Source organism: Protobothrops mucrosquamatus, unplaced genomic scaffold (assembly GCF_001527695.2).
Source record: "Protobothrops mucrosquamatus isolate PMUCROS unplaced genomic scaffold, P.Mucros_1.0 scaffold2609, whole genome shotgun sequence".
Classification (NCBI taxonomy): Eukaryota; Metazoa; Chordata; class Lepidosauria; order Squamata; family Viperidae; genus Protobothrops; species Protobothrops mucrosquamatus.
Window position 1 is genome coordinate 46,826 of NW_015388663.1, and position 21,768 is coordinate 68,593.

Sequence of the window (21,768 nt, forward strand, 5' to 3'; positions counted from 1 at the left end):
ATACTTCACGTGATCTTGATTCTATCCCTCTGTTAATGCAGCCTAGCACTGTGTTGGCTTTTTTGGCAGCTGCAGCACACTGCTGGCTCATATTTAAGTGATTGTCCACTAGGACTCCGAGATCCCTCTCACAGTTACTACTATTGAGCAAGGTACCCCCTATACTATACCTGTACATTTGGTTTTTCTTGCCTAAATGATTTTTCTTGCCTAAATGTACATTTGGTTTTTCTTGCTCAAGTATGGATTGTTGACTAAACCATTGCTAATAAGGTTTGCATATACTGCTAACTCCAATGACATGGGTTGCACAAAACATCAACATTTGACTCCCCATAAGTACCCAAATTACTTAAGGGAGATGTCAACAACTTTTGGGGATGTTCTAAACCAGGGGTCTTCAAACTTGGCCCTTTTATGACTTGTGGACTTCAACTCCCAGAATTCCTACTTGTGGACTTCAACTCCCAGAATTCCTCAGCCAGGTATGCTAGCTGAGGAATTCTGGGAGTTGAAGTCCACAACTCATAAAAGGGCCAAGTTCTAAACTGTGATGGAATTAGGGGCTAGTGAAGTGACTCTGTCAAGAGGAAAAATCAAGAATAAAAGTCCAAAAAGTCAACCTGGAATCCACAACTCTCCCCTTCTTTAAATGTGATGCATGTAAAAATGGATAGGTATCCTATTGGCTGGTCCTGGCCATCCTCTTAACTTTTTTGAACTGTGAACTGGAACATCTGTAAAAATTATCATGAAAATGAAAATGTGGTGGGAACATAGAGTTGAAAAAAGTAGAAAAAATTAGCAGGTTAAAATATTATAGGATTTCCGAATACGGGCTGATAAAAGTCTTGGCTCGTAACATGCCAGATTGAAAAGAAGAAAGTGTGGATAATTGATGTGGTGATACCAGGAAACAATAGAATAAAAGACAAAGAATTGGACAAGATCACAAAGTATCAAGATCTGAAAATCTAGTTGAAAGGTTTCGGCATAAACCAGCCCTGGTGATCCCTGTGGTTATCGGTACACTAGGTGCCATACCAAAAGGCCTTGGATAGAAAAGCTGCACATTTTCCATCTGTCAATAACAAATGCCACACAGCTTGGATCTGCACATATGCTACGCTGATACATTGCAACATCCTAGGCCAGGGGTAGGCAACCTTGGCTCTTTTATGACTCGTGGACTTCAATTCCCAATTCTGGGAGTTGAAATCCATGAATCATAAAAGAGCCAAGGTTGCCTACCCCTGTCTTAGGATCTTGGAAAGAATTCAATGTGAATGAAGCTGACATTGACTAAAGAACTAGCGACTGTGATTTCACGCTGTTGTGTGCAATACAAGTAATACAAATAGGAAAGGGATTCGCAGTTGGGCCATCACATTTCATGTTGCCTTATTTTGTGCCATTACAAGGCTACAGGAGAACACTAACTCAGCAATAGGAAAAGGTCCAGTGTTAAAATATTTGGGGGGTGGGTGTCTCAGCATGCAAAGTGTTCTAGTTGTCTAGTTGTTCCTACCAAAATCATCTCCTAAAGGCATCTTTGTCAATCCAATTCAGCTTCCTTCCACTTAAAAAATAAAAACTAAATGCAGGATTTGTCTAACAAATACCCTCATCTCACTACTTATTATGTAACTGCTCTTTCTGGAAATTTGGGGATTTATCTTTGTGTGCTGTGATGCACCTAATGCATTTTAATTAGTCAAGGAAGGTTAAGGTTTAGCAGCCTAGAAACACTTGGGTATTTGAAAGGGAAGCATCCAAAAGAGAAGCTGTTGAACAGGTGGGAAATGTTACAGCTGAAAAAAAGGGCTGCCTTGAAAATTTTGTTCCCAGAGAACAAACTGAAAGCACCAGTCTTGGAATGAACTCATCAGTCTGTGTGTCAGAATCATGGTGCAATTCACAGAACTGAACTGTCTGCAGTTTGCTTTGTGTTTGTAGGGAATTGTGTTTTTTAAGCTCAAGGAATTCCTAAGCTCAGATATATTTCTTTTATTCATTCATTCATTCATTCATTTTTTTACTTTTTTATTCATTCATTATTTATTTAAATGGGCATCAATTAGACAACAAGGGGTGGATGGTTAATTTAACATTTGGGGGAACCTGTTGTCAGTCATGGCTGCTTCAATTTCTTTAAAAATGTATGAAATGACTTTGTACCGGACCATAAGGTGTTATGAACATAATGGCCCAGTCTAGCAATGATATGATGTTAGCTGATGTGAAAAAGCTAAACCAGGGGAGATCTGTCTAAAGCAGGGGTCTTCAAACTCGGCCCTTTTATAACTTGTGGACTTCAACTCCCAGAATTCCTCAGCCTGCGTGCCTCTCTGAGGAATTCTGGGAGTTGAAGTCCACAAGTCATAAAAGGGCCAAATTTGAAGGCCCCTGATCTAAAAGTTGGATGTGAGATTTCCCCCCCCACCCCCATGTAGGCTAGACCAGGAAATAAAAACCAAACCAATTACATATTATTGCCAAGGAAACTAACACAGCTGTTTCTGTGAAGTCATCAAGAGCTAAGCTCAGGTCAAAAGAGAGTTTGCCCTTTTCAATGCAGGGAAGGCAACTGGCTATGTATTTTCATGTTTGGGTCTTCTGTAGGACCCACAAACTGTTTCATAAGTAAAAGATGGAAAGAAAACTTTCCCATGTTACTGCCTCGTAGGATGGATGGATGGATGGATGGATGGATGGAAGGAAGGAAGGAAAGAAAGAAAGAAAGAAAGAAAGAAAGAAAGAAAGAAAGAAATTGAGAAATTGAGAAATTGAGAAATTGAGAAATTGGATATCTGGGAATCCCAAAGAGCAGTTTGACCAGGACTTAGCAGCACCAACGATTCAAATAATTCATTAATCAATTCATAATTGAATTAGATGTCATTTTTAAAAACATGTATCTTTTTAAAAACAGGTAATTTTTAATGACTACTAACGGATGCTAGACCTACCTGACCGTCTATGCGATGTCCCTTGGAAAGGGGGGATCTCAGCATACCAATGAGCATTCTTCTCTTTCAACAGAAACTACCTATACTTGCCTTATGGTGAGAAGAAGCCTTGTGTCTACATCAAGAGCTTTTGGGGGAATCAAACCTTTAGGTTGTATTTATCAAATACTCTGGAAAAAATGGGAGATCTCTTGGTAAGTTTGGAATAAGGCTGATGATTGAGCTGCATGTAGAAAATGTGTCTTTGTGAAACTATTTTCAATCGATCAATCAACTCAATTTTATGTCCTGTGTAAGCTGCCCTGAGTCGCCCTATGTGAGTAGGTGGCAATATAAATTTTCTAAATAAATAAATAAAATTGTTACAAGAGTTTCTGCCCTATCAGCATGAACATCTTGGGCATCAACACCCCAATCAACAACGAAAAAGCCACACACAACCAAGCATCACATAGAATACTATGCATAGAATAGCCCATTCCAGTAGAGCAGGGGTGTCAAACTGCCAGCCCGCGGGCTGGACGCACCATGCGGAAGCCACGCCCACCCCATTGTCAGCAATGGCAAAACTGTCCCGATACGTTGCGCGACGTCACGTGACGTCGTGAATTTGACATGTCTGCAGTAGAGAGACGTTCTCTGAGAATGGACCCCAGTATGAGTCCAAAAGCTCAGAAAACTAAATCTCTGGTCCTGGTGACCCGACCCAGATTGGATTTTGCAATATTATCCTGGGACACATATATTCACCTTCATTGGTGAATATTTTCCTTTTATATTCTGTCAAATACATGTTTCCTTTCTTAAACTTACAGCAAACTTCATTATTTAGGTCTTAGCAGATGTTTCTTTATCTACAGCTAAACAATGGGCATTTTTTCTTTCCTATACATGTGCTTTTCTATACATACGTTTTCCTTTGTTACATGAAAGATTCACTTATGTATACTGACAGAAACCAGTTACTATCTTTCCTTATTATAAACATATAAAAATATTCCAACAATAATATGTATCTAAAGCAGGGGTAGGCAACCTTGGCTCTTTTATGACTCGTGGACTTCAACTCCCAGAATTCCTGAGCCAGCATGGCTCAGCTTGGAAACCTCTCCCTTTTCCCTCAGCGTGGCTGGCTCAGGAATTCTGGGAATTGAAGTCCACGAGTCATAAAAGAGCCAAGATTGCCTACCCCTGATTTAAAGCATCGCTTGCTATCTGGAATGATTTTAATGCCCTTCATGATATTGCTCTTTCCTTTATCTTTCAGGAAGAAGGTTTACAGCAAGTGAAAGATCTAATTAAAGTTTCTGAGATTGCATCAGAAGAGAAAATAAAGTCGACTCTGGTTGATTTTATCAAGCAAAGTAGGTAAGAATATTCAAGGAATAAACCTGTCCCAATAATCATAGGTGGTTGATAGGAACTGGTGATATTTGGAAAAACGTACGCTTCATGCAGAGAAGAACCAGTTTCAGTGGTGGGATTCAGCCAGTTCGCACCAGTTCGGCAGAACCAAGAGCTAATTTTGTGATGCCCAGGCCCAGAATAGTCTTCTGGAAGCGGCATCCACACAGAGAACCGGTTGTTCACATATTTGAATCCCACCACTTGCCAGTTTGGTATACAGTAGTGGTTAAAAGCGCCAGGCTAAAACTGGGAGACATTGAGTTCTGCCTGAAGCACAAAGCCAGCTTGGGCCAGTTACTCTCTCTCTCAGCCCTACGAAGAAGGCAAGGTCAAACTACTTTTGAAACTCTAGCCAGCAAAAACTGCTGGGTTTTTCTCCAGGCAGTTGCCAGGAGTCAACACCAACACACACACAAATCATGAAGAGTTTATTTCTAACATACTGTATATCTACATTTATTTTGACTCTGTCCCACATCAGTTTGTGACTTATTTTTAAACAAAACATACACAAAAATAATTTTCCTTCTGATTAATTTTACACAGAATAATCTTCTGTACCTACTTGGTTTTACACTTTGTGTTCACCTGATTTTAAAATATGGGCCTTTTGATCAATATTTATATATTCTACTAAGAGCTCTATTGTAAAAAGGTTGAATCATAACCAGGTTTTATTCTGCATATAAGGGAGGGAAATGTGACCCAGCTTGAAAATGAAAACTGATCAAAATCTTTGAGCACAACAGCTAAATCAGAATTGCTTGCTTTTTTATATTCTGTAAGTGTAAAAGTTATTACTGGCTTTGATTCCAACTTTATGCAAATTGTTTTTTTTCTTTATAAAATTACCTGCAGTTCATTACTAGATACAGGTAATCCTTGACTTATGACCACAATTAAGCCTAACATTTTTGTTGTTAAGTGAGACATTTGTTAAGTGAATTTTGGCCCATTTTACAAACTTTCTTGCCATAATTGGTAAATGAATCACTGCAGTTTATAAGTTAATAACCCGGTTGTTAAGCGAAACAGGCTTCCCCATTGACTTTGCTTGTCAGAAGGTTGCAAAAGATGAACACATGATCTTGTGTCATAAGTATGAACCAGTTGCCAAACATCTGAAGTTTGATCACATGATCATGGGGATGCTGCAACGGTCGTAAGTGTGAAAAACGGTCATGTCACTTTTTTCAATGCTGTTGTAACTTTGAACAGTCACTAAATGAATTGTTCTAAGTCGAGGACTACCTGTAATCTAGCAAGCTTTTGAATCTACCAGAAGGACGTATCATTGATGGGAAGTATTCACTAACAATCCTTGTAAATCAACCCTGAATGCAAGATTAACATTGTTATATATAGTTTGTTTAAACTTCCGTTGGATGCAGTAATGGAGGTGCAAAATAACAACCTGTTCACCCAACAAATTAATCTTCTTTGGAATATTAACACGGAAATTGTGTTTCTGAATCTTCATGTTTTTTATAAATACAAATGATGAATCTGTTTTAATACTGTGCTCTAAATTAACATTCTTAGTATATCCTGTCTCTCCTGGTTTGTAAGATCAATGTACATCCCGATAGAAGCGCTATTTTTTTTTTAGAAATGTTTTTTTATTGCCTCTAAAGCTTCTTTTGTGCAACCATAGGGCCTTTATCGCAAATGCTGAAAAAAAGCCCAAACTGATGAATCGTACAGCTTTGGATAAAAAGAGATTGAAACTGTGCAAGCAAGAACTGGTAGGTGAATTATTTGATTATGTTGTTGTGGGAATGAATTGGAAATCTACTGCACCAATTGACTGGCATTACATTTGTGCTAAGCGTTGCTTGGTTTAACTATAATTTAATGAATACATTGAATAAACAGTTGCAAGATCCAATCTGAGTTGGTTACTGGGACCAAAGGTTAACTCTTCTGAGCTTTCGGACTTGTGCTGGCCATCAATCGCTGGCCATCAACACACCAATCAACCAATAGGAAGGCACCGCATAAATATGACGCATAGAATAGCCCAAAGCACACATTCTGCTAGAGAGAAGTTCTCTGAGGATGGGCTCCAGCACGAGTCTGAAAGTTCACAAGTATAAATGTCTGGCCCCAGTCACTGACCCAGATTGGATCTTGTATCCTGGGATACATATATTTGTCCTCATTCGTGAATTAACTGGTCCATCACATGGGAGGCTGGGAATAGGGCAAGCCATGACCAGAATGGCTGGGTTTCCACAACACACAATAGCAAAGACATTACAATGGCTTGTATGATCTCTAACTCCCATGGAATTCAATCACCCATGAAATGCTAAGTGTGGCCATCATCCAGCCTGATGTATAGCATTGGTTCAATTCTGCTCAGTTGAGCAGATCTGAAAGAGAAATGTGGGATTATGCTAAAAGAAAATGACAAATGGAAAGATCATTATCATTACAGGTATTTTTGTTGTAAATATTTCATTCACCACTAGTGACACACTATCACTATCACACTATTAACCAGTGGAACAACCAGAAGCGGTGAATGCTCCAACACTGGAAGTTTTTAAGAAGAAACTGGACAGCCATTTGTCCAAAATGGTATAGGGTTTCCTGCCTGAGCAGGGGGTTGGACTAGATGACCTCCAAGGTCCCTTCCAACTTTATTATTATTATTATTATTATTATTATTATTATTATTATTATTATTATTATTATTATTATTATTATTATTATTTAAAACTACAACCACAGATGGCATGAAACTTAGGCAGGGGGAGAATTTAGTTACATGCAGTCCTTGACTTACAACCATTCATGAACTAACCATTTGAAGTGACTTATAACCATCCCCCTGGTCACATGATCAAAACTGGGCACGGGATAACTGCCATATATTTACAACAGTTATAGGATCTGAGGATCATGTGATCGCCATTTGAGACCTTCCAAGATGGCTTCCGACAAGCAAAGTCAATCAAGGAAGCCAAATTCTCTTAATGACCACATAATTCACTTAACAACCATGGCAAAAAAGATGTCATGTTGTCACTGGCACCATCACAGGCCAATTCTTTCCATTGGGGAGAATTTAGGAGGAAGTGTTAAGAAAATGCCCACTTAACAACTCGTCTTCTTTGTCCTCCGAATCTCTGCAATTAAAAAAATTAGTTTAACTTCCAGGGGTTGGAACTGGAAAACAAATCTATGAATTTTGCAGTTCCCCACAAAGGTCTTAGAATTATAGGTTGCTTTGACACTGCAAATTAGAGCAGGGCTCCCCAACCTATAGGCTGCGGCCCGGGACCGGGCTGTGGGGTCATGGCCAGCAGGCTGTGGAAATGGCTGGATGGTGTGTGCGTATATGGGCACACATTCCCCCCACTCACACTAGCGCCTCTGACCCCACTTGCACATGCATTGGGCGAGAACGGGGAAGCTAGCGGGGGCAAGTGTCTGCGGCCCACTTGCACATGCGCGAAGGGGGCTGCTAGCCCGGGTGGGTTGTGTGGCCTGTTTGTGCATGGGCCGCTAGCCTCCGTGGGGAGTGTGCAGCCATTCATGCATGCGTACAGTACCAGCGCATGCTGCATGCATGAATGGGGTCTCTAGTGCCGCATCAGGGTGCGTGGCCTTGTGTGTGCACGCGTGTACATATACACCAATTTTGAAACTGCTTTCTTTCCCTCCGGTCCGCGAGCCCGGAAGGGTTGGAGACCTCTGAATTAGAGCATTTGCATCCCCTGGAATTGAGTGGATCCTTGAACTAATCAGTTGTTTGAGGATGGAGGTTCGAAAGATTTCCCTAAATTCTGCTGAAGATGTTACCTAGCTTGGTGATGAAACCTTCAGAAACCAACCCACAAGCTCGGAGAATGAACTTCCACCCTCATCCTCCACCCGAGCTACAGATATTTGCCACTACTGCAAATCAGTTGTTTCTCTGTGTTTTTACAGGAAGCCATGTCGAAGGATGCTAAAGGGATTCTCCAGCAGCAAAAAAAGAAGATTTCACTAGATGAAATGATGCGTGAAACACAAAACTTTATAGAGAGGATTCGGTTCTTAACTGACGAGGTAACTGCTCAAGTTTCCATTCTTGACCCACTTGACCTTCAAAACCAACACCCTACTTTATGCCTTAGAAATGACTTGTGATAGCTAATGTTTTCTGAGACCGGGATATTCCTTGCAAATTGCTATGGCCTCCTCCAGTGTAAAGAATAAAAGCATGACTAATTAGACAATACTAAGAAGCAGCACCAATAAATATGCTTCTTGACTTCTCCATTGGGACTGGAACTTATGGTCAAGATTCACTTTATAAGAGGAAATATAATGTCTCCTTAGCCTATATCCTAATATTTATATTTTTGAAAGAACTCCTCTTTGTGTGTGTGTGTGTGTGTGTGTGTGTTGTCTACAAAACCTTTTTCTTATGTTGTGATGTATACATTTGGACTGAGGACATTCAATCTCACTCCCTACCCAAATGAGTCAGCTGATATCTGAATGTAATTTTCTCTATACTGTGCTGAATGCTTGTGAGTCCTTAGCACAGTGTTTCTCAACCTTGACAATTTTAAGGCATGTGGACTTCAACTCCCAGAATTCCACAGCCAGCAATGCTGGCTGTGGAATTCTGGGAGTTGAAGTCCACATGCCTTAAAATTGTCAAGGTTGATAACATGTAAGTATTGGGGTTATTTTTTTTTCATGGTTGTTTTTTCATAGTTGCCCAATTCTGATGTACAAACATGAATTGTGAAAAGTAGCCTTATTTGTCTTTTTTTTACAACCCTCCCCCCCCCCCGTTTAAAAAAAATTTACATGGGCATAGGGTCTTAAAACCCTCTATTATCACACAAACACACACACAAAAAATCATACTCTCCCCTGTGTAGAATTGACAGTTTCAAAGAAGAAGCACAGGACTGGAATGAAGGATTAATTTTCTTCAGTCCAATGTATTTAATGATGTCAAACTGGGTAGGATCAGCATGTGCTTATGCTGCAAAAAATAAAAGCTGAAGGTTAGTGTTGGAAAAAAAAGTCTTCATCAGGGTCCAGTCCAAGCTGGGAATAAACAAAATGGAGACTGCTTTAGAAAGAAGGTTGTAGTTTATTGAAGAGTAGAGCCAGACAGAAGCATGGCTCTGGTAAAGCTGATCACAAGTAGCTAGGAGTGGTGGGTTTTTATACCTTCTGGGGCTCTTGAGGTTGTTTCCAGTTCCTGTTTGAGGCTTGGTATTTCCTGTGTCATGTACTTTGACCTGAGTTTGAGTGTGCCCTTTTGGTATTGGTGGTTTAATCCTATTATGTCTTTAGAGTTTGGGTAGGGTATGTAGATTTTAGGGGTCTTTGTCTTCCTAATCTCATCAGCTTTCTGGCTCCAACCTTCCTGAATGGATTATTACATCTGCATTTCTAAAAGCTGGTTTCTGCTGAGTTTTCTGGCTGGGGGGAGGGAGAAGTTTCTGCCTTTTTAAAGTTCTTCTCCATTATTCCTTTGGAGAAATATATTCTGCCTTTTTAATATTCCCCCAAATATTTCCTTCTCCTGGATTCTTCCTTTGTTCATCAGTTTGAATTGGCCTCTGTTCATCCATTTGAATTTTTTTTTTTTAAGCTGCTGCTGGTTCAAAAAAAGGTTTTGCAAGCTGTATCCCTGGCTTAAGTTACAGCTGTAAATGTTCTTCTTTTTAAGCCTCAACATACAGTGCCTGACATCTTCATCTGGATGCTTAGCAACAACAAAAGAATCGCCTATACAAGAATCCCAGCCAAAGACGTGCTGTATTCCCCTATGAAGGAGCAGCGGGGCAAACATTGCGGGAAGATTAAAACCCACTTCTTGAAAGTAAGACTGAAAAGAAGTAAAATAATGTTGATGCTGCCTAAGTCTTGTTGGACTTAGCTGCTGAATCTCTCAGACCAGTTTCCCATTGATTGAGAGAGAGAAAGCATTGTCAACCCTGAGGGGTATGCCAGGTCATTATTGCAGGGTCCTTGGTGTTCTCCGAGCTTGGTTGTTTTCTTGCAGCACTGATAAGGTTACCTAGTTGGGTAATGAAATGTCTGCAAGAAAATAACCAAGCTCAGGGAGCACCAAGGGCCCCACAGTTCAACCCTGAGTTGCAAATATTCTCTTCTATTGTTTATGAAGATTCTCAATCATTCGGGTCACGGTTGTCCCAATGATGCTTTTTTAAAAGGCAACTTTATAAACCTATTATAGGCATCGTACACTATAGTATTTTAGTGACAGCTTTTGTATTTTTCTTTTTTTTCTGTAGAGTGGAATTCTCTCTCCTCTCCTCTCTATCTAAACATCTCCCCTATTATTCAGGTGGATATTCTCAGGGCTGGTACTATTTCTAGATTGATCTATTGATCCTATTGATCTATTGATTCTCTCTACAGTACAGATGTATTTTGCCATTGTTTTCTTCTATACTATTTTTCAACTTCTGGTCTGGCTGCAGCCCTAGGATGTCCTGATAGACTCCTTCCAAGTACTATCCCGACTGGATCCTGCTTAGCTTCTCATGCTCAACAGACATCATTTAGATGATGCTACCAGTGGGGTATTATGAAAAAATATGGTTAGAAATATCACTGGTGATTTGATATTTTAATTTTTTTTCCTTTAGTTGCCAGGAAAAAGACCCCCAGGTTGGAACGTCCATGGAAAAGTTGACACTTATCTCTGGCTTAGTTCTGCTCACTATGCTCATGCTATGTTGGAAAACGTACCAGTTGGATATGAAACAGAAGCACCTTTGGCAGAAAGTACAGGATCCCATCCTACTCCCTACCCTGTCAGTCTGATCTACAAAAGTGAGACACAGGTTTTATTTGGGTACTAGCATATTATCTAACGTATGGGGGCTCCTTGGTGCTCTCTGACCTCGCTTGTTTTCTTGCAGAAATTTCATTACCCAAACTAGGTAATATCATCAGTGTTAGTAAGGCGTGCCGTTTGCTATCAGTACAGAGAAGAGCAACAAAGATGATTAGGGGACTGGAGGCTAAAACATATAAGGAACGGTTGCTGGAATTGGGTATGTCTAGTTTAATGAAGAGAAGGACGAGGGGGGACATGATAGTAGTCTTCCAATATCTCAGGGGCTGCCACAAAGAAGAGGGAGTCAAGCTATTCTCCAAAGCGCCTGAAGGCAGGACAAGAAGCAACGGGTGGAAACCAATCAAGGAAAGAAGCAACCTAGAACTAAGGAGAAACTTCCTGACAGTTAGAACAATTAATCAGTGGAACAGCCTGCCTCCAGAAGCGGTGAATGCTCCAACACTGGAAGTTTTTAAGAAGAGACTGGACAGCCATTTGTCTGAAATGGTATAGGGTTTCCTGCCTGAGCAGGGGTTGGACTAGATGACCTCCAAGGTCCCTTCCAACTTTATTATTATTATTATTATTATTATTATTATTATTATTATTATTATTATTATTATTATTATTATTATTATTATTATTATTATATTATAGTGGCTTGCCTGTTACACTGACAGCAAATGGTACTCCTTACTAGCACTGACGAGGTTACCTAGTTTGGGTGATGAAATGTCTGCAAGAAAACAAGCGAGCACAGACAGCACCAAGGGCCCCCTCATATCAATCCTGAGCTACAAATCTTATCCTTTATTAGTATCTAATGCATATTGTGCAGTTGCTGCTTATAGATTTATGTGCTTCTTTGAATCTTTAAAAAAAACAACATAATTAACATTTAAAAATTATCCTCTGTTTTTGCAGAAGATAAAACCTAGACCATTGGTTTCAAAGAAAATTGATGGGATTTTCCTGATTATAGGTGCTACTCAACAAGAACATACTATCTTTGATGCAGTCATTTTTGATAAAGAGAATTAAGCAGATTATATGGATTATATGACTATATAAACCCCTTCTATTAGAAAGTGAGGATTAGTATAATCCTGACCAATTGCCCCATCCATTTTGTTTATAAAGTATCTGACATGAATTTACTCATCTAATCCGGGACAAATCAGGATTCAACTTAATTTTCAGCATATATGAGTGGTTGGGACTTTGGACTTTTTATTCTCACCGCAAACATATCCTGAGAGTTAGCTGTGCGACCATATACATTTTCTTAAATAAATTATACCCACCCTGCTTAAAACAGGGCATTTTGAAGCACATTTTAGAATGACCGTGTGAATGTTCTCATGGTCAGCCCAGGAAGTGCTGAAAAAGAAGATGCAGAGAATCCCCTACTACTCATGTGTTGCTGGGGAAGGAGTGAAATAAAAAGCCCAAAGTATACAATTTCAAACCTGAGCTGGATTTTTTTTCTGGGAAAAACAAAGAACCAGGGTATTTTCCAGCTAGTGTTGATCCCACCATGAATCAGTTAGAAGAAAAATGATGCAACCTGTTCCTTATTCTTTTATATCCCCTTTTCCCTACCATGTTTCTATCCCACTCCTGGTCTTCCCCAGTGATATTCATAACTTTCTTCATTATCTGCTTGCAGCCAAGAATATTTTTCAGTTGAGAGCTCACATGTATCAAGCAAGAGGACTAATTGCAGCTGACAGCAGCGGCCTATCTGATCCTTTTGCTAAAGTGACTTTTGTTTCCCACTGCCAGACCACAAAGGTAAGGGAAAATGAGAATAATTAATGTACTTAGAGAATAATAATAATAATGATGATGATGATGATGATGATGATGATGATGATAATAATAATAATAATAATAATAATAATAATAATAATAATAATAATAATAATAATAATAATAATAATAATAATAAAAAAGTTGGAAGGGACCTTGGACGTCATCTAGTCCAACCCCCTGCTCAGGCAGGAAACCCTATACCATTTCAGACAAATGGGTGTTCAATGTCTTCTCAAAAACCTCCAGTGATGGAGTCAGTTTCCATCCCTTGCTTCTTGTCCTGCCTTCAGGTGCTTTGGAGAATAGCTTGACTCCCTCTTCTTTGAGGCAGCCCCTGAGATATTGGAACACTGCTATCATGTCCCCCCTCGTCCTTCTCTTCATTAGACTAGACATACCCAATTCCAGCAACCGTTCCTTATATGTTTTAGCCTCCAGTCCCCTAATCAGCTTTGTTGCTCTTCTCTGGACTCTTTCTAGAGTCTCAACCTCTTTTTTACATCATGGTGACCAAACCTGGATGCAGTATTCCAAGCATGGCCTTACCAAGGCATTATAAAGTGGCATTAACACTTCACATGATCTTGATTCTATCCAATTTTTAGCATTTTACAATGTGTGGCCTTCAACTCCCAGAACTGAGGCCTGCTGGCTGGGGAATTCTGGGAGTTGAAGTCCACATATCTTAAAATTCCAGAGGTTGGGAAACACTGACATAGAGGAACGAGGCCATGATAAGCTTGATGTCATTAGACAATGCAACCCAGAAGAAATCGTTTTGCAGGTGTGATCAAGAATAGGAAAACCCGTTCTGTAAATTGTTGGCTGAATGATCAAAAGTGCCAAGAGTTTAATTTAAAAAATATATATTTTAGAAATGTGCAAGGCCAACCAATTCTATAGTGATTCTGGGTGGCAGGCAATAAAGATAGTCCTACAATATAATTTTTAAAAACCCAAACATTGGAAGAAAACAAAATCTTTAAAGACAGAGGACCTGGCACCTGTTTTAACCTTTTAAACCTGCTTTAACCATGGCCACTTGAACATATTATGTTGAAAACTATTGCCAAATTCGTTTGGAAGATATCAGGTTGTTGCCAGGATAAACTGTAATATCTTCTTGCAAGCACTGCTATTATTAATATACTATTTTTGCCTTCTCCCTTAGATCATTCAGCAAACTTTGTCTCCTACTTGGAATCAGATGTTGCTTTTTAATAATATTCAGCTTCACGGCGATGCCAAGGAAATTGTTGAATTCCCTCCTGTAATCATTGTGGAACTCTATGATGATGATGCTGTGGTACAGATAATTTCCCCATACTTATATACATTTTTTAAAAAAATCTGGTGGTCAATATAATGAGTTGCAGAGGCTTTTTAAAAATATTTTTGAAACCATTCCAATGTTATGAACAAGGTGCAAGTGAGACATAGAAGCTGAGGTTGCTCTGGAAAAAAAAATATTCTACTTCTATCAATATGGTGAAAGAACTGAGTAAAACACTGATTTGTTATCTTTTCCCTAGGAATCAACAATGTTGGATGTAATATACAGTACCAGTGGTGGCGAACCTATGGCACTGGTGCCAGAGGCGGCACTCAGAGCCCCTAGGCCTTCAGCTGGGTTTTATAAAACCTTTTCGCTTTAGGCCTCTGCCACTGTGTACAAAAAAAAAAGGTTCAATCAATCAGTCAATTTCAACTACTCACAGGAAAAAAAAGATGTTGCAAAGTTGGAATTGATTGATTGAACTTTTTAGTCCCACCCATTCTGCTGTTACCACCGCAGCCACGCCCACCCAATGGGCCACACCCACCCAATGGGCCACACCCACCTGGCACCTGACGATGCATAAGTGGGTTTGGGGTTGCAGTTTGGGCACTCGGTCTCTAAAAGGTTCACCATCACTGTAATATACTGTATGCTAGTTTTTCTATTTTAAAAAAAATCTAGAAGGACAAGGAAGAAACTCAATCAGGCAAGAGAAGACCAATCTAGCAGATCAAATAAGAATCTTGAGAAGTAGGTGCCGGCCAGGATTGGAAACAAAGCATCCATATTTTTAGATCCCCAGGGCCCAATTTTACATGACCTTGGTGTCCCCATTCAAATTCTTCCAAATCTTATGAAAGGGCTATATGGAATATGATTTCAACCAACTCTCATTGGGATCTCATGAAAAGAGCCTGAAGTCTCAATAAAGGAGAATATTTGTAGCTCAGGATTGAAATGAGCGGTTATTTGTGCTGCTTGAGCTTGGTTGTTTTCTTGCAGACATTTCATTACCCAAACTAGGCAACATCATCAGTGTGCTGGTGAGGTTACCTAGTTTGGGTAATGAAACATCTGAGCATCAAGAACCCTTCATCCAGTGGTGGGATTCAAATAGGTGAACAACCGGTTCTCTGTGTGGATGCCACTTCCGGAAGTCCATTCTAGGCCTGGGCAACAAAAAATTAGCTACCGGTTCTGCCGAAGTGGTGCGAACTGGCTGAATCCCACCACTGCCTTCATCCTGAAGACTCACTGGAATTTCTACAAGATTCCTGGATTCTTATCTGAGATCTTAATAAATTGTTGGCACCTGAAGGTACCAGGGATCCTATGAGTGTTAAGCATCGTAGACAAATATTTTAATTTGGGTTCCAGATGGATGCTTATCTTGCTAAATGGGCAATGGATAGGATATCAGAATTTAATGGGCTGAGATGGGCTAATTACATACTTTTTCTTGACTAAGGGAATATTGACATGATGCCCATTCTTGCTTCTGAAATATCACCAAGGGCTTAATTTATTTCATTAAATGACGGCTCACTTGTCATTTAATCTCTGTTAATTGATTATGTGCCATTAAATCAGTGTTGACTCTTAGCAGCCATATGGATATGGATGATCTTTCCCCAGCTTGGACCTTCAGATCTTCTAACACTGCCGGAATTCTCCTTTTGTACTATCCATCAGTGCATTTCTAAGCCACTTACCATTGATTGATTGAAGCCACATAGAAGTACTAAGCTAGACAAACACAAATAGATAAATGAAAGTGTAGGATCCTTTGTTTCTATTGAATCTGGGTAGTTAATATTGCTGCACTGCTAGTAACTCCCTTGCTTATTCCAATGATTGCAAACATGAACTTGGAGGATCAGCAGAACGTGAACATAAATGGCATTGTGTATTTTTTTCTTTTTAAACATATAGGGAAAATCAGAATATATTGGTGCAACTGTGGCCGCTCCAATAACTAGACTGGTGGAGGACAAATATGAGCCTCCAAAACTTAGTTACCACCCTCTGTACTGTGGCAGTCTTTCAGGAGGGGATCTCCTTGCTGCATTCGAGCTACTTCAGGTGAGTTTGGAATAATTTCATTTTTAAAAGAATTAAAATGGGATTCAATCCCATTCAAAGTTGAATCCATCTTCAATTCAATTAAAGATGGATTCAGCTTTACTCTGTCTTATTGATATGCACCACCAGCGACTCCTAGTGACCACATAGATAGATCTATATAGTTTCCAGTAAGAATGATCTTCATGTAGAAATACTTTAGAGGAAGATTTTATTTGAATTAAAGTTGGAGGGAAGGGCTATTAGTTCCGAGGAGAATTTCAGGATATTTTTTCAGAGTGCTTTTAACAGCATCACAGCCGAACAATAATGTATGTTTTTGTTCTATAGGTCCCTGATTCTGGCCCAGAAAACCTTCCACCTCTTGATCCTCCAGATGCCAGCCTAATCTATCCAGTCCCAGCCAATATACGACCTGTATTAAGTAAATATAGAATAGAAGTAAGTTAAGATAAACAACTGCTTAATGATCCTCTGAGCCCTTGTCTACTGCATGTAAATGTGTTGATGTTTTGTCTGAATATTTTGTCTGAAGTGCAGGTTTTCACATTGTTTTTATGAGCATTTCCTTCCTTCTCCTTCTCCTTCTCCTTCTCCTTCTCCTTCTCCTTCTCCTTCTCCTTCTCCTTCTCTAAGCATCTTGCAAGGTCCCTTTCTTGTTAACTAATGAATTAATTAACACAATCCAGGGCCAGTTGCGTTATGCTTTATAAGCTGCTCCAAAGCAAAACAGAAGATTGGTCTCATGGCTACATGGGTGACCCAATTATCACCTATCACAGCCAATCCTCTTTTTACCAACTTTAATCTTCTCTCCTTCCCTCTCCACATGCCTCCTCTAAAGGGTTGTTGTGTTTAATGCAGGGGTGTCAAACTGCCGGCCCACGGGCCGGTTTCATCATACTGGAGCTGCACCTACCCCATTGCCGGCAATGGCGAAAAAGCTCCGATACGTTGCGCGATGTCACGTGACGTCGCGAGTTTGACATGTCTGTTTTAATGCATTGATTCCTGAAGTGAGTTCTGTAGAAGTCACATATTATTCCTTTTCCTGCCGCAGGTTCTATTCTGGGGTCTTCGGGAATTGAAGAAAGTGCAGTTTCTCTCTGTTGATCGTCCCCAAGTCTACATTGAATGTGCCAGTAAAGGAGTGAAATCCTGTGTGATCCAGAGCTACAAAACAAATCCCAATTTTAATATCCTGACAGACTGGTTTGAAGTGGTACATGCATACAAATCTCTGCTAAATATATTCATCTTTGCACTTTTTGTCTTTTGCTTAAAATAATGCACTAGAGATAGACAGAATTTCACAAGAATAATTCATTTATCTAACATAATGCAACCCATGAGAGATGTGAGCTTCAGGTTTGATTTATTTCTGAAGGGCAGTGGGTGACTTTGAACAAATCACTTAGCTTACAGCTGCCTTATTGTAGTGGAATGTAGCTTGGATTCCCAGGTGGGAGGAGCTGCATTCCAGAGGACAAAGCGGCTGGGAAGCTTAGATAGTTTTGTCAGAAGAGAATTAAAATGGCTCCTCCCTGGCAATTCTCAGAGTATATTTATGGTGATGCAAATAGTTGCTTTAGTTTAGCAAGATTTCTGTCTATAGGTGAGGAACAATAAGAGAAATGGCTCGGAAATAATTCCACGTGTTTATCTTAACTCTTGGGGCCTGGCACTTACAATGTGGTTGAAATCAGAGAATGCAATCAGATTGTGAGCTTCATTTCATCTTTAAAATGTCAGAATGGCATTAAGCATAACTTTTCTACCTTCTTCAGCTACCATTGTTGTGGGACAGCTGATAACCAGCAATTAGAAATACAATACTATTCATGCCCATGAAATTGTATCCCTAATGCTGGCTGCCCAGGAGAGGGGAAATTCTTACCATATTGTTTTAAGAAACTATATCCAGAAAGAAAATAAAGGAAGGCTAACTTCCCAAACTCCTTTTTTCATTGTTTTCCCACTAACTTTAATTGCATCCTGTGCACTTCACATTTCTAGCAGCATCTGGCATATAATTTAAAGAAAAAATATTACAGGATTGTTGATTACATCATTACGATCATAGGCTTGTTGGACTTTAAATTAGGCATAGGAAGAAAGGGAGAGAAATGCAATTAAACTGATGTTTTAAATGAAAAAAAATAGCTTGGGTAACAAAGAAAGAAAACCTGCTGAATCTGATTTTGTTTGATTGCTTATTTATCAGTCTGTTTCATTTCATTTCATTTCTACTTGTCAGAATGTTTTTTTTAAATTACTGAGAATTCATGCATATTTTTTGCACATTTATTATTTACAGTATATGTGCATTTTTGTTTTCCATATTATCAGATAATATACTTATTTTAGTAAGATCTTTGCATAATGTATATATCTTGCTGTGCACTTTATGAGCTGTGAAATTCATTATAACATTTGGACAAGTATGATTTTGAAGTTTTAATTATCTTAATTTGTGGGCAGTTCCAGAAGTGTCAGTTCAACACGCTCATATTGTAGCGATAATCAAAGAATTTATGTTTTATGAGAAATTAATCAGGTAGACTTATCAAATAAATTGTGTCTAATATAAAAGTCTATCCACCGTAGCATGTTACCCAAGTTTGGAAGGAACAAATTATGACAAGTCTCTTGTTCCAAGGTTCTTGCGAATCAATAAATGGATTTAGACTTCAAACGTGACTTCAATTAAAATGAAAATAAAGGTGAATCTAATAAGTGGAATTTATTAGGTGCAAGATCTGAGGCTTGTTGTTTTTAAATCACAAAATGTCTGAAATTAAATGGGATTTTACTGAGGATTTTACTTAGGTAAGGTTGGAATATAACTAAGGTTATTTTTTTTAAGAGAAACATCTGCAGTTATTTTAAACCCAGTGGATTTTAATCTTTGTGACACTTAATGGGATTCTTCAAAGGACCGATGGCATGTTGGAAATATATGATGAAAGGTTGTAAAACATCAGTGGCCTTTCTACTGAGTATAAGACATGAAATTTAAAGAAATCCAGCCTTTGTAAAAATTTGGAAGGCAAACTGCAAAGCATCTCAAGTAAATTACAGAAATCCAATCACCAGACGGTTTTCTTGTAGGATTTGATAGAAAACTCATTTCCAGTTAGAACTAAATGTGCAGAAAGCAAATGATGAAAAATGCCATTTGAGAAGATAAGAAAAGATCTGACTGGTTCTTTTGTGTTTTTCCATTGTTAGGAATTGCCCGAAAATGAACTTCTGCATCCTCCACTAAGCATCTGTGTGGTTGACTGGAGAGCCTTTGGCCGTAGTACTCTAGTTGGAACCCACACTGTCAACTGCCTTACGCAGTTTCTGTATAAGCCCAAGGAACCTCTTGTTTCCTTAGCCAAAGAAGCTGACATCATAGAAGTGGACAAAGGTAAGTCATGCCAAAAGTCCGGTCAGAATCCACTGTTGAAAGAAAAATCTTCAGGTCTGGTCCAAGCCAGGAATAAGAAAATGGAGACTGCTTTAGGAAAGATGGTCCAGTTTACTGAGTTGCAGAACCACAAAGCATATGGTTCTGGGGCAGCTGACCAACTGATTTGATGAGTACAAGGATTTTTATACAGTTTTACAGCATTTCGTAACTTGGAGGCTTGCTTTGTGTGCTTTTGTTATTAGATTTGTTTAACTTGTTTCACAAAGGTTAGCAATGGGACTAAAATACTTACTTCCTTGGTCCTAATCTTGTCAAATAAATGTAATTAATTTTACCCCCTTATCTTTAGTCTGTCTATTACCTCCATTGAGCTCTCTTTGTGAATCAACAGGCCGGATTCAATGTTTCTCCTTTTCGCAATAGCCAGGGATTTCATGAGTGAAACATTGCTTCTGTATTTCTTTTCCTGAGTTTTATTCTTATGATTTGGGGGGGGGGGGCATAGTAAAAAGGATTGGGTGTGTGTGTGCGTTCTTACCACACCACCCTCCTTTCTTTTCATAGAGCTGTGAAGATGCCAGGCCTTGGAGACCAAGCTGCTGTTGTTATTAAGCGGAGCTGGTTGTTTTTGTGACATCTATTTTAGCAGGATTTATTGATTAATATTTCATTGTTAAATGTTAATGTTTGTTTTATATTGTTGAGCTGAGCAGCATGGTGGTGGTATATGGGTCTGATAAAGGTAATCCTATAGGTCCTTTCTCTGTAGGCTTCTCTTTGTCATCCTCTGGCATCTCCCATCTCCCTCAGCCTTTTTCTACAACTGCCTACCCCTCACTCACCCATTTCTTCAGAGCAACCTTATGCTCAACAGGCATTGAGCTTGCAGTCGTGTGAGTAAGCCTGCTTCTCTGGCTTACTCACAAGAAGGCTGGTGTTTTTCCTTCACCTCCTTCACATCTTCCATTACAATTACAAAAGTGGCTGGCCATTGACTGCTTCCTAGGGCTGACAGGACTAGAACTCACAGTCTCCCCGTTCCTAGCCCAATGCCTTAACCATTGCCTAAACTGGCTCCTGTGTCATTAATTTGTTCTTCTTTGTATTGAAGCTTTATCCCATAACTTCACAATGTGAAATTTCAAAGTGTGAAATCTGGCCTCTGGTTCCCAAGCTGTAGATCTCATTGATTAACCTACCTGCATGAAGGACTAGTCGGAAAGCTTAAAGATTTGTCTACCTCTGATCTAAGAGATGTACCGGTATTCTCACTGTCATACAGCCATTTATATGGAGAACCAGCCACAACATGCTGAGTCTCAGGTTCTCCATTTGGAGTTAGGTTTGGAAAAGAAATCACTGCTCAAGATCAGAGAGGCAGTTTACGCTCCAAGGAGTATTAATTTCAGATTAGGCGCAGAAATGTTGGAACAGGAAGTAAGCATCTGATAGATGCCCTGGGTCTCCACCCCACCCACCCCATTTTTTTCAATAACAGCCAAAAGGGGCATTCAGAATCATATCTACTTTAGGCTGATTTGCATAATATACTTTTATTAATTTATGAACTATAGTATTTGTACTTAAGGCAGGAATTATTTAGTTTAGAGAGGAAGTTGAACCAGTTTAGTCCCATACAGCTTTGGTACCTGGCTCAATAGTAGTAACTGTGAGAGGGATCTTGGAGTCCTAGTGGACAAAAACTTAAATATGAGCCAGTGGTGTGCTGCAGCTGCCGAAAAAGCCAACACGGTGCTAGGCTGTATTAACAGAGGGATAGAATCAAGATCACATGAAGTGTTAGTACCACTTCATAATGCCTTGGTAAGACCACACTTGGAATACTGCATCCAGCATTGGCCATCACAATGTAAAAAAGATGTTGAGATTCTAGAAAGAGTGCAGAGAAGAGCAACAAATGATTAGGGGACAGGAGGCTAAAACATATAAAGAACAGTTGCTGGAACTG

General features: G+C 39.4%; 1 protein-coding gene across 1 annotated transcript in view; it reads left to right on the forward strand.

The window, feature by feature from the left end:
• The window catches only part of FER1L6 (fer-1 like family member 6), a 78,213-nt gene that overhangs the window by 20,819 nt on the left and 35,626 nt on the right, over positions 1–21,768 (forward strand). The window contains exons 12-23 of the mRNA XM_015825381.1: positions 3,043–3,163; positions 4,237–4,337; positions 6,031–6,121; positions 8,316–8,435; positions 10,066–10,218; positions 11,012–11,198; positions 12,875–12,999; positions 14,192–14,326; positions 16,232–16,381; positions 16,712–16,822; positions 17,442–17,603; positions 19,613–19,796. Of these exons, the coding sequence (XP_015680867.1) occupies positions 3,043–3,163; positions 4,237–4,337; positions 6,031–6,121; positions 8,316–8,435; positions 10,066–10,218; positions 11,012–11,198; positions 12,875–12,999; positions 14,192–14,326; positions 16,232–16,381; positions 16,712–16,822; positions 17,442–17,603; positions 19,613–19,796 (1,640 nt within the window). The remainder of the gene's footprint in view (positions 1–3,042; positions 3,164–4,236; positions 4,338–6,030; positions 6,122–8,315; positions 8,436–10,065; positions 10,219–11,011; positions 11,199–12,874; positions 13,000–14,191; positions 14,327–16,231; positions 16,382–16,711; positions 16,823–17,441; positions 17,604–19,612; positions 19,797–21,768) is intronic.